The following is a 12,669-nucleotide window of genomic DNA, read 5'->3' as shown; positions in this document are numbered from 1 at the left end:
ATGCCAATATTTTACCTTTTAAGGCCTGCAAAAATGGCTAGTTCATGTAGTTCAAACTAATAAACTATTCAATAGATTCAGCTTTTCTTTTTAAAGTCTAGGAGCACAACTGACTTTAATCTATATGTGCTTTTCAAATAGCAAATTTCCCTGAAGCGAGTAAACAGAAATACACTTTATTCCAAGGCAAAGAAAAATAGAAAGTAATATTTCTTTGAAGTATCTTGCACATTTTATATGATAACAAGTGATAACAATACTCATTATTTTGTTGTAACTAGCCCTTGTATCCAACACCCTTTCTCCATCTGTGTTGTCTTCATGAATCACAGGGCCATTGATTATTCATGTTGCGTTGATTGTCTAGTTTCTTCTCCTACCCCCATCACACCAACTATACTTCAGCCATGCTGCCAGTCTCACCATCAGCTACCTGTCTTCTCACCCATTACACCAATCTTCTGTCTTTTTGGAAAGTACTCGCACCACTGTCTTGCCATGCTGATAAACTTCTGTCTTTATGCTTTAGTGACTTCTCTGTGTCCCCTGAAAATATTTAAGATCTCATTCTCTTTATTTCCATAGTACTTTAAGGCTTTAAGACTTAAGATTATTAAATAATTTATCATCCAAACGGGGGACACTTTTAAGAGGGACAGAAGATGATACTAATAATCACATCAGAGCATCAAACGTAAACCAGGATTGCCCCAGGAAAACCAGAGTGTATGGTCACCCCACTTATCCTTAGATTTCTGTAATAATTGTTTACATTTACCATTCCCTCCCCCCATAAACACACACACAGAGTCAGTGAATCACTGGAGGCAGGTATAGGACCCAGCATCTAATACAGTGATGGCTGACACGTTGATTGATTGATTGATGAAAACAAATCACAGCTATTTTTTTTAGAGCTGAACATTCTAGACTAGTGAAATGGCTTAACCAAAAAAAAAAAAAAAGGAGATGAAGGGGAATATTTATAAGAAAGTGAACAATCAAATCTAGGTGGAACTGATGATTGGAGATTAGGATGTATGTAACATGGAAAAAGATTACAGAAAGTCTTGATTATCAGATTAAGGAATTTCTAACTAAGTGGAGAAATGGAAAGGTTTATACTGGAAACATGACATCTCATAATCATACATAAGATTAATTAGAGGGAAAAGGAGAGGGACAATTTGCATAAAAAGAATTGAAACTGTGAATGCCTGCACTAGGACTGTTTGTTATTTAACTTTTTGATAGTTGATGAAAAACTTAGAAACCCTTTAGATTGCAATGATAGAAGCCCAAATTAGCCTGGTTTAACAAAATGGAAATTTATTGGCTCGGCTAACAAATACACAGGTATTTGTTGAGAACCTGCTGGATCCAGGTTCTCAAGCAGTGTCATCGCGTTATGAGGAAACTGGGTTCTGTTTCTTACCATATCTGACTTGTTCTCAGTCAAGTTCTCCCCAAAATGGCCATCAGTAACTGATAGTCTATTTCCAACAGTTCAGCTACCCCAATGGAAAGACAGCACCACTTTATCAACAGTTTCAGCAAAAATCCTGAAAAAAAAAAAAAAAAGTCCATGTTGGCAGAGGTGTCAAGCTCTAATTGCCAAATAGTCTGTGTTTGTTAATGCAGGGGATAAGGGACAGGGATAACTTACTGGAAGAAAACTAACTCATTTAAAACAGAGAAAGCATGGATATTAGGAAGGCGAAAGGAACAAATTTCCTCTACTATTCCTCTGCTATTTCTTAGTTTATGATAATATTGGACCATGAAATAATATAGGACCATGAAAATCAAATAAAATTATCAAGAGGAAACATACAAGTTTTATGCTTCGGAATGAGAAAGAATAAAGAAATGTACTCATTATAAAATCACCTAGATTACATTTATTAAAGATTTTCAAAATAGGCGAGAAGAGATGAGTCATTATCTTTAAATCAAGAAATCATGCATTTTAATATTGGGCATATCATACTAATTATCAAAAAAAAAAAAGAAAGCATTGTTTAACCTTTTCCATCAAATGTACGGATGCAACAGCTGGAGACTTCTGATTACTCATCTTTGAGGTCATAATAGAGTCAGAGGTGGACTGAGCTGAAAAGAGGGATAAAAATGACTCCATCTTTTTGGAAAATCCTGTTATTATTTTATTGAGAAACCAACTGATAAACCTCTTCATTGTGAAATGACATGGTCTGTGGGTTTGAGGAACTTTATAAATGCATTTGTTGAATTGATACCATAATTCTAAGAATACTAAAAAATAAGAATATTCCATGAAATTTGCGTTCTGAATAAACTATACAATATATTCAGAACATAGCATCCCAAAGACAGATACAAAGATTCAACTCTCTTTAAAAAGATTTTAGGTAACAAGAATATGTATAAAATAAATCTAATTGGTGTTCAAGCTAAATAGATATTTATTCATTTATGTATATTTGGATATAACACACATTGGATTGCACCAAATATAGTGACTATTACTGGCAAGAGTACAATTTCAGTTTTCTTAATTCAAATATTTTTTAACAATTTTTAGAATGAACATATATTACTTTTGATTGGGAAAAGAAATCAAGAAGGGCCTCCCAGGTGGCGCAAGGGGTTAAGCACAGCACTGTGAAGCTATTACAGCCTCTGCAGCACAAGTTCAATCCCCAGCCAGTCACGGAAATACCCACATGGTGCAGCAAACCTCTCCTGACTCACCTGCTGCTCCCCTCAGCAGTGTTTTCGGTCAATCTGCTTGTTCTGCTCCCCACTCTGTCTCTGGTGAATCCTCTCACCCTCCATACCTCTAGCCTGTACCTCAGTTCTTGTATGCATAAATAAATAAATCTTTAAAAAAATTTCTTTAAAATAAAAGAAATCAAGAAAAGTTTCTTTGAGGGAAAAAAATTCTAACATAATAGGAAGATAGCCTTGCCTTTTGAAGTGAGGCAATTGTGGTCTTTCTCACAATTTTCCCTCCACAAATATCTATCTCAGAAACTATTGCATTTAGAAGGATGATTGGTCTGCTAGAATGGGGCATTTCTTCTCTTACTAAATATTAATCTAGTAAATTTTAACAGAATTAAGCAAGGGTAAGTAATAAGAATTTAATGATATTCACTAATAACCCACTTTGATCATTTTTGTTCTTTTTCAAGAAAGCACCTTTCAAGAACAAGTTTCTGATGCAGAAGATAATCTGAACCAAGGATCCAGCTTGATAGAAGCCATATTTAAAGTGCTGTATCATTGCAATTTTTCACCACAAACATTTGGAAATGTTTTTGTGAGCTATATGGAAGATGAACAATTATGGGACTTTTTATATAACATTCCAGGTATAAGAAATTTACCATTTATAAAGAAGTGCTTTATAGATACTTAAATATATCTTTAAAGGTGTTTTAAGAGTTTTATTGATGTCAGTTTTGCTGAGTCTGTTATTTGTGCAAGTTTATCCATTTTTTTTTTCAGTATAAAAGTTGCATATGGTAATCAGTAACCATTAATTCTTATCCAAATTCAATATACTTGGGACAAGGTGAGGAGGAGGTTGAGGGAAAAAATAACATAATGCAGACTTTTTTTTATTAGGAAGTGAAAATTTAATATTTCCTATAAATTATTTTTTGCTATTCATTATTTAAAACATTAGTAAGATATGAAAAAGTAGTTTGTGGCCCTTGGGTGCATTTATTTAACAAACTGATAGTCAAAAGTACCAGTCAACTTTTTTCAAACACTTAAGGTGTTTATTGTTAGGACCACAGCAGCACCTCTCTCATGTATAAGGCAAGCATGTTCTACTATTCCTTTGGGACAATATGTTTTCCCCATCTGTGGTGTTGTTCTGCCTATAAGAGCAGATGTTAAGGTCAGAATAAGTTGCATACCTGTATAGGAAATATTCATAGGTTTCCCCACCTTCGGGCCAGGATATAAAGATTCTTTCATTGTTTTAATTTTTTTTTTTTTAATAGAGGCATGTTTTATTTATTTATTTGTTTGTTTGTTTTGTTTATACATGCACTGGGTACAGTCAGAAGCACGGGAGGGTGAGAGAATTCACCAGAGCCAGAGCGGGGAGCCGAGCAGGCAGAAGGACCGAAGTACACTGCTGAGGGGAGCAGCGGGCGGCAGGAGAGGTCTGCACGCCATGTGGGACCCTCCTCTGGTGGCCGGGGAGCAGCCGGGGATCGAACCGGCGCCGCAGAGGCCGCGGGCAGCTTCGCAACCCAGTGCTCAACCGCTGCGCCACCGGGGAGGCCCAAAGATTCTTTCATTGTTTTATTTTTACATCCTGCTTTTAAATCTTCATACTTAATATTTGGTGAAAAAAAAAAAGTATGAGAATTTAGACAATGGTTATTCTGTTAGTCCATTAACCATTACATCATTTACATTTGGCTTTCAACCTGTAAGCTTTTTTATACACTGTGTTAAAGCCAACATTTTCATAAATTTGTCCCTAGGATCCACATAAAAAGTCTAACTGGCTCATAGTTACGGTTTTATTCTTTCTGGACTTTTTGACTATCCTCCAGACATTACTTGAATATTTTTGAACTACTTTAAATTCATTATATTACATCTTCTCTTGGTCATTTTCCCTGCAAAATAGCAATAGATAACTTTATGAAGTGGTTTTAAAAATCTGAATCTATCATTTAAAGACTCTGTGATAATTATCTCCTTTTAAAGTTTTATCTCCTAGTTTCCATATATTCCCTCATTGCTTCTCTCTTTACCAAAAGGAGGGGCAATTTTCTAATTAAAAGACTGAGTTACTTTTGATGTAGACTTTATTGAACCGAAAGAAAAACAACCTTGAAAACCTCTCCACCCCCTGCTATTTTTCATTGTTTCTGGTGAAGTTAAGAGTCATATTTGCACTGGATGATAAAGAATCAGTGACCTGCATGTTTCAACCATTCTTTATCCTTCAACTCTAAGTCTTGTGCTATTATAGACTGTACACAACTGTACTGAAAATGACCTGGAAGATATTAATAAACTTTAGGTGCTGGCATGAGAAAGTAAGCTTGCTTCTTGCTCCTAATTCGTCTTCTCTTTATCTATAGATTGAGCAAACCCTTCGCAAAGTCAGACAAATGTTTTGAAACAGGTATTATACATATTCATAGAAATCAAATTGTATGGGGAGGCCTAATAGGACAGAACTTGAAAATGGTGAACCCTTCTTAGTCTCTGTACAAATCATTATTCTTGGAAATTTGAATATTTTCTACAACCTGAGCTCTTGCAATGGTCATAAGGGACTATATCTTTGTGCATTCTCTCCTATCTAAGTCTTTACAAACATTTTCATCATCAGTTGTCACCAATCATGATTATCTTAAAAACCATAATAAGATTATAAAATATACTAACATAACAAAATTAAGCCCTTAATATTTTCTGGTTAACATGAAAATTTAACAGGTTTAAAGGAAATGCAAGTGAGACACATAATCATAATCTCATAATCATAATCATAATCATGAAGTGGTATTTTACCACTTCAGTAAATATCATTAACCCACTCAGATGAACATGAGTACATTATTGAAAAGGTGATGTGTTTTCTTCCTCCTGAAATAGGAAGTGCTACAGTAAATATCAGAGTGCATGTATCCCTTTGATGTAGTGTTGTCATATTCTTCAAAAAGATACCTAAGAGTGAGCTTACTGGATCATATGTAAAGTATTTTTTTGATATATTGAGGAACCACCATATTATTTTTCATAGGACTGGACCAGTCTACATTCTTACCAACAGTGTATGTGGGTCCATTTCCCCCATAACCCTTCCATAACTCGATTGGGGTCTTTTTGATAGAAGCCATGCTCACAGGTGTGAGGTGGTAATTCACTGTGGCTTTAATTTGCATTTTTTCTTATGGTAAATAATGATGAACATGTTTTCATATCTCAGTTGACCATCTGTAGGTCTTCTTTAGATAAATATTTATTTATCTTTTCCGCCATTATTTGATTAAGCTATTTGTTTTCTTGTTGAGTTGTATGAATTCTTCCTTGATATTGGATATTAGGCCCTTGTATATGTGATACATAAATATCTTCTACTCAGAAGAGTGTGTTTTAATTTCTATAAATAGTTTTTTCCCTCTGTTCAGAACATTTTTAGTTTGATGTGATCCTATTTTTTTATGTCTCCAAAGACATCCCTGAAGCCAGTGTCTCCAAGTGTTTTGCTGATGTTTTCTTCTATGTATTTTATGGTTTCTGGTCTTGCATCCAAGTCTTTAATCCATTTGAGTTAATTTTTGTGTATGGTGAAAGGTATTGAGGTAGTGGTCTAGTTTCATTCTTTCACATGTTGCTCTCCATTTTTCCCAGGACCATTTGTTAAAGAGACTTTCCTTTCTCCATTGTATGCCCTTGACTGTTTTGTCATAGATTAACTGTACATACAAGTGTTTGTTTATTGCTCTGCTTATTGTTCTATGCCATTTATCTGTGTGTCCATTTCTATTCCACCACCTTACTGTTTTGGTAACTCTAGCTTTGTTGTGTAACTTGAAGCTGGGAGTGTGATACCTCCATTCTTCTTATTTGTCAGGATTTTTTTCAGGTTTTTTTGTGGTCCATATGAATTTCAGTAATGTTTGCACTATTTCTTTGAAGAATGCCATTGAAACTTTGATAGGGATTGCATCTATCTGTATATTGCTTTGGGTAAGGTAGTCATTTTAATGATGTATATCTTCCCACTTCTTTGTGTCTTCTATTTCTTGTACTATAGTTGTCTTATGGTTTTCATTGTATAGGTCTTTCACTTCCTTTGTTAGATTTATTCCTCTTTAATTCCCTCTATGCATTTGTATATAGGGTTGTTTGCTTGATTTCTTCTAGTCTGTTGGTTGTATATAGAAGCACAACAGGTTTTTGTATATAGGTTTTGTAGTATGCTATTTCACTATATTGATTTATCATTGCTAATAATTTTTTAGTAGTGTCTTTATGGTTTTCTATGTAAATTATTATTATGTCATCTTCAAATAGTGGTAGATATACTTCATTTCCAACTTGGATTCCTTTTTTGTCTTACTTTTGCCTAACTGCTCTAGCTAGGACTTTCAATATGGTGTTGAGTATTAGTGGTAAGAATGAACATTCTTGTCTTATACCTAATCTTAGGGTAATAGTTCTGTTTTTTTACCGTTGTCTGTTAGCTTTGGATTTGGCATATGTTGCTTTTATTATGTTGAAGTATGTTCCTTTCATCCCCATTTCACTGAGAATTTTTACCATAAATGAATGTTGAATCTTGTCTAATGCCTTCTTTTCATCTATTGCTATACATATGATTTCTATCTTTCCATTTGTTTTGGTGGTAAATTGAGTGATTGTGAATGTTGAACAATCCTTGCTTCTCTGGAGCTTCTATGATGCAAATGTTGCTCTTCTTCATGCTATTTTATGTTGTCTTCATTTTTTAATTAAATTTAAAAAAGATTTTTATTTTAAAATTTTATTAAAAACTTTTTTTTGCTGGCATTTCTGGATTCGTTCTACTAGCCTATTTTCCACCTTATTAATTTAATCCTCTACCTCATTTGAATCACATTTGGGCCCCTCGGTTACATTTTTTAGTAGAAATATGTTGTATTCATTTGTTTTCTGATATTTGCTTGGAGTTTTTCCACATTTTCTCTTCCTTCATTATTGTTATCATTTTGTTCATCCACTGTTTTCTTAATTTCAGTGAGTATAATGAAGACTGTTGCTTTAATGTCTTCCAGTAGTTTTCTCCATTCTGATGTGTTACAACTTTTTCCTTGGGTTTTGTCTTGATCCATTGATTAGGGTGATTTTCTCTGCCACCTCATTCTGTTTGTTTTTTTTTTTGGTAAGATTTATTTATTTATTTATACAAGCACTGGGTACAGTCAGAAGCGCGGGAGGGTGAGAGAATTCACCAGAGCCAGAGCGGGGAGCAGAGCAGGCAGAAGGACCGAAGTACACTGCTGAGGGGAGCAGCGGGCGGCAGGAGAGGTCTGCGCACCATGTGGGACCCTCCTCCGGTGGCCGGGGAGCAGCCGGGGATTGAACCGCTGCAGAGGCTGCGGGCAGCTTCGCAACCCAGCGCTCAACCGCTGCGCCACCGGGGAGGCCCGCCACCTCATTCTGTTTGGTTCTCTGTGTTTAATTCTATGAATTAGACTAGACAGCATTCCTTCCCAGTTCTGCTCTAATTGTGTTATTTAAAATTCTCCACTTTCTGTTATTGTATTGGCTAGATATTTGCCATCAATCAAGATGACTGGAGCTCAGGAGCCAGTGTAGGATTGCTGGTCCAAGAACCCAGCCTACAGTGTGGATCTGTGGAGGCAGAGGGTGAGGCGGTTGTTGCAGTAGAGTTCTGAAAGCATAAGCCTTCCCAGTTTCTGCTGCAGCTTAAGTAAAGGGAGGAACTTGAGTTCATTATCAGGTCAAGGCAGACTATACCACTATGTTCTCCCAGAAGCCCCCAGACTGCAGCTGACCCTTGATGTCAGCAGGTTTAGTGGGCAGAGTTTCTCCCTAAGGCTCAGGCAAAAATATATTGGCTGTGGACAAGCTATGGAGAAGGTTAATATCTATGTATCAGATAGGCTGTCCAGAACCTTAATGAGTCCAGATTGGGGAGGGGAAGTTATCACTTGGCACCAGTGAATCTAGCCAAAAGCATCTTCTCAGACTTTCCTATCCTTTCTAATGGTTCCTGTCTCTCTTCCTCATTGTGGAAAGGCTGATTCTCAGATCCTCAGTTTCTCCAATGCAAATGCAGGTCTGCTGTGCCTGTGGTGGAAGAGACAATTCCAGCATCCTGCTAGTCTACTGTTGGTATAGTTTTACATTCTAGGTTTTGATTGATTTCAAGTTGATTTCTTAATATAGCGTGAGTGAACTAAGTGTTAGAATTTATATCTTTTCATTTCATATAATTTATCCAACACCATTTTTAGAAATCACTATTCCTTAAATTCCTTAAATATCTTTGTCAAAAACCAAATGACCAATTGATGAAATGTATGTATCTATTTGTGGATTCTCCATTCTGATACTTGGAACTCCATGTCTATATTGTTATCTACTTTATATTTGTCCCATCTAATTTTTGCTCCTTTGGCCCTCTATTTGGCCTCCTTTCGGACTAAGTATTTTTCAGTATTTTACTTTATTTTTTAATGTTTTATTAGATATATCTCTTTATTTCTTTAAGTAGCCGCTCCAGGGCTTATTTTCAGGCTTTTTCTCTCTTTCCCTGGATATCAGTTTACGAGGGATAATCACCCCTAAGAAGTAGAAAGTGAGTTGAGGCCCTTAATTGCCCTAGTTTGAGGGAGCACCACATTGATTGAGTGGGAAAATGATAGTCTTTCCAACTCAATGGTTTTCCAATCACTGCCATTTATATCTCAGACCATGTATAAAAATTAACTGAAAGTAGAAATAGACCTTAATGTAAAACCAAAACTTCTTTGGTTCTTTCTTTGGTAAACATGGGAGAAAACCTTTGTAATTATTATAACTTTCAGATTACTCTCAAAATAATTATGCTGAATGAAAGATATTAGACAGAAAAAGAGAACATACTATCAATAAATCATTCCTCAAAGAGAAATTACTAGAAAATAATAACTAACTTATAGAAAAGAATAAAGAAAGGAAAAGGCACCTGATACACCATCACTCATCAATAATCTCCATTAATAGTATCAGTGCATCTTTTAATTCTTTTATAAGTGTAAGTAAATTTGTATTTGTAATAAAAATAGAATGTCATACTCTTTTCTAACCCAATTTTTTTTCTTAATCAGTATATGGCTTTATTGTATACACAGATAAACCAGAGCTAATTTAACAAGTCACCAATTATTAAACATTTAGATTATTTCCAGTTTTTCTTTTTATCCTTTATATAGTCATCATTAATTTCTCAGAATAAAGTCCTAGAAAATAAGTGAATCAACAGGTAAGAGAAGTATGGAAACTTTTAATATCATTGCCAAGTTGTTACCTAAGAAGTTCATACAATTTATATTTCTACCATAAGAGTCCCAAACCACCAGCAAGTATCGTTATTGATTATTATTTTAATTGCCATTTCTTTTATTACCATGAAGAATAAACTTTTTTTTTCAAATATTTATGGATTGTTAGGTTTAAAACAGCTGTCCTTTCCTATAGCTTTAAATTAGATTATTGAGAACTAAATTCCAAATGTAACAATGCACGAACTATTGCTAGATTCTGCTAACCATAATATGCTGTCTGATTTTAAAGTCTCAACATGCGTGGATTCTGAGCTGGAGGTCATCCGATGCTTAAGATTGGTACTAACTGATGCCGTCAAGGACATTGTACAGCACATAGTATCTCTGATGGGTCCTGGGAGAAGCTGTGAGACAAACCTAAACATGCACAGTATCCCTGAACGTTTGCGTGACAGCATCCCGAAAGAATGGAATTATGTTCCAAAAGAAGTTAAAAGGAAAGAATCAAGTAAAGGTATCTTTATTTTTCTTTAAGAATATATCCCTGAAGAAGCAATTTTCTAGAATATGAGATTAATTAAAATCCTGAAAATAAGATTTGTAAATTATGTGAATCTTAACATCCTGGATATTTGAGGCCTGTAATTTTCTTTCCTATGAGTCATATGCCCAGGGAAACTGGAAATGAAAAATACTCAAATGATCATTTTTTAAACTATTATTTATTTTACAGTATTGTTCATTTGTAAACCAACATTATTTCCAATTTTTCTTTACAATATTATAATACGATTTAGGGGAATAGATTCACACCTCTTCAGATATATGTTACCACAACACAACTACCATCAAAGTACCCAGAATCTTGCACCATAGTCCATTGTGCCACCCCTTTGTTATCCCTATACCCATAGCCTCAAATCTGTGATCAGATTTCTTTTGGTTTGTCTCTTCCTTTACATTTTTCTTTATATCCACATGTAAGTGAAATTGTGTGGTATTCGTCATCCTCCTGCACATTTCCTTCTCCTTTGCTACCAATTCAGAATTTTCCATGATGTTTTCTGTTCATGTTAATATTCACGGATTAGTCATATGATTTTGACTATTTTGCTTTAAATCTATTAAATAATCTAAAATTCATATTTTCAAGAATATTGCTCTGATATTCAGTTTAATTCTTCTTTCCTTGAAGTTTTTCTCTTTGCAACCACTACTTACTACTTTCTTTTTCCTCATTAACATATCTATATGTGTAGATTTTAGGTCAAAAATACCACATAGTAACTGTACTTATTTTTCTGATGGAGTATTTTTCCTCCAAAACCTTTGGTTCTGAATTCAGTCCTTTATTCCTATTCAGAGCATTTCATCAACTAGTATATTTAAGAACCATCCATTATCACATTTTTCATTTATTTTATTAATCAAGGCCTCTCCTCATAAATGGTTTCTTCCAACCTAGATGTTTCTACTTCCAGGAATTTCACAAGATTCCTTTGAATGTTTATTATATATTCACAAGATTCCTTTGAATGTATGTTAATGTATATTAACTGTGTCTGTATTCATGAATCTTCTTTAGATTTTAAAATAGAAACTTCGCCTTTTATACTTATCTGTAAAGAAGAATATTTTTTCACTAACACTAAGGAAACTTTCAGCATTAAAATACTTCAGCTAAACCCACTAAAGAACAGTTGAAAGGACTAGCTTTTCATTTTTCTCCATGGAGATCCTAAATAATGTGGCTCTTATCCAGCGACCTTATATTACAAACTCAAATCAATTATCTGTTCGTGACCTTTCATAGTAATACTTTAATTCTGTCCGAGCCCTATTAAACTGCCTTTGAATCTAGTAAAGTCATTTAATTGAAATTGGAAAATGTCAGCTTTTCATTACTTAAGTTCTTCTTGTCTGAATCTTTGCCATTTCTCCTTCATTCCAGTTTTTGGATATTTTGTAGATTTTGAACAATTCAGTAGGCATGATCTGTGGTCAATATATCATGACAGAGTATTAGCACTATTTTGCTTTTGACTTTCAAGTTCTTTTATTCATGAAAAATTTTACTTTCTCATAAACATTTTGAAATTTTCCATAACATTTCAAAAAGCCTCTGGTTCCAAGAAGCGCTGACTTTCTAGATACCATTTCTTGGGGTTTTCCTTATAAAATTATCACTGAAAATAGAAGTACAGCATATAGACAGCTACAGAGGATTGCCAAATCACATAAATACGTGAAAGAAAATGGCAAAAGAAAGTGACTTTATAAAGCATTCTGTGTGTTCCACATTTTTATGACAATAGATTATCATTGTTCATTTTCCCTCTGAAATATTACAGTAACTTTTATACTGAAGTGTTCAACCTTTATTTTCACTACAGTATATAAAATAGGTAATATTTACATGCCAAATATTGTCATTTACTCATACTATAAAAATTAACTAAATGAGGTAATACTACATACCAGGCACAGGAGTTAAGGCTAGAAATGAATTATAAATAAGATATTTCTCCTTGGTACTTGAAGTCTAGTAGAACTTCCTAAATGAGTGTGAACACCTCAGGGAATAAACAATACTTTAGTTTGTGAGAGGAATGAATGGAATCAGACTTTACTAAAATTTCAAGTGGAG

The 12,669-nt window shown here is 34.4% G+C and overlaps 1 protein-coding gene across 13 annotated transcripts in view; it reads left to right on the top strand.

Moving 5' to 3' along the window:
- KIAA0825 (KIAA0825 ortholog) overlaps nt 1-12,669 on the top strand; it is a 388,655-nt gene that overhangs the window by 175,109 nt on the left and 200,877 nt on the right. For all 13 annotated transcript variants that reach the window (XM_054688516.1, XM_054688522.1, XM_054688514.1 and 10 more), the window contains 2 exons: nt 3,177-3,356; nt 10,312-10,536. In XM_054688516.1, the coding sequence (XP_054544491.1) occupies nt 3,177-3,356; nt 10,312-10,536 (405 nt within the window). The remainder of the gene's footprint in view (nt 1-3,176; nt 3,357-10,311; nt 10,537-12,669) is intronic.

This window comes from Talpa occidentalis, unplaced genomic scaffold (genome assembly GCF_014898055.3).
Source record: "Talpa occidentalis isolate TD23 unplaced genomic scaffold, MPIMG_talOcc4v2.1 talOcc4.6, whole genome shotgun sequence".
NCBI lineage: Eukaryota > Metazoa > Chordata > Mammalia > Eulipotyphla > Talpidae > Talpa > Talpa occidentalis.
This window is presented reverse-complemented; position numbering and strand designations above follow the sequence as displayed.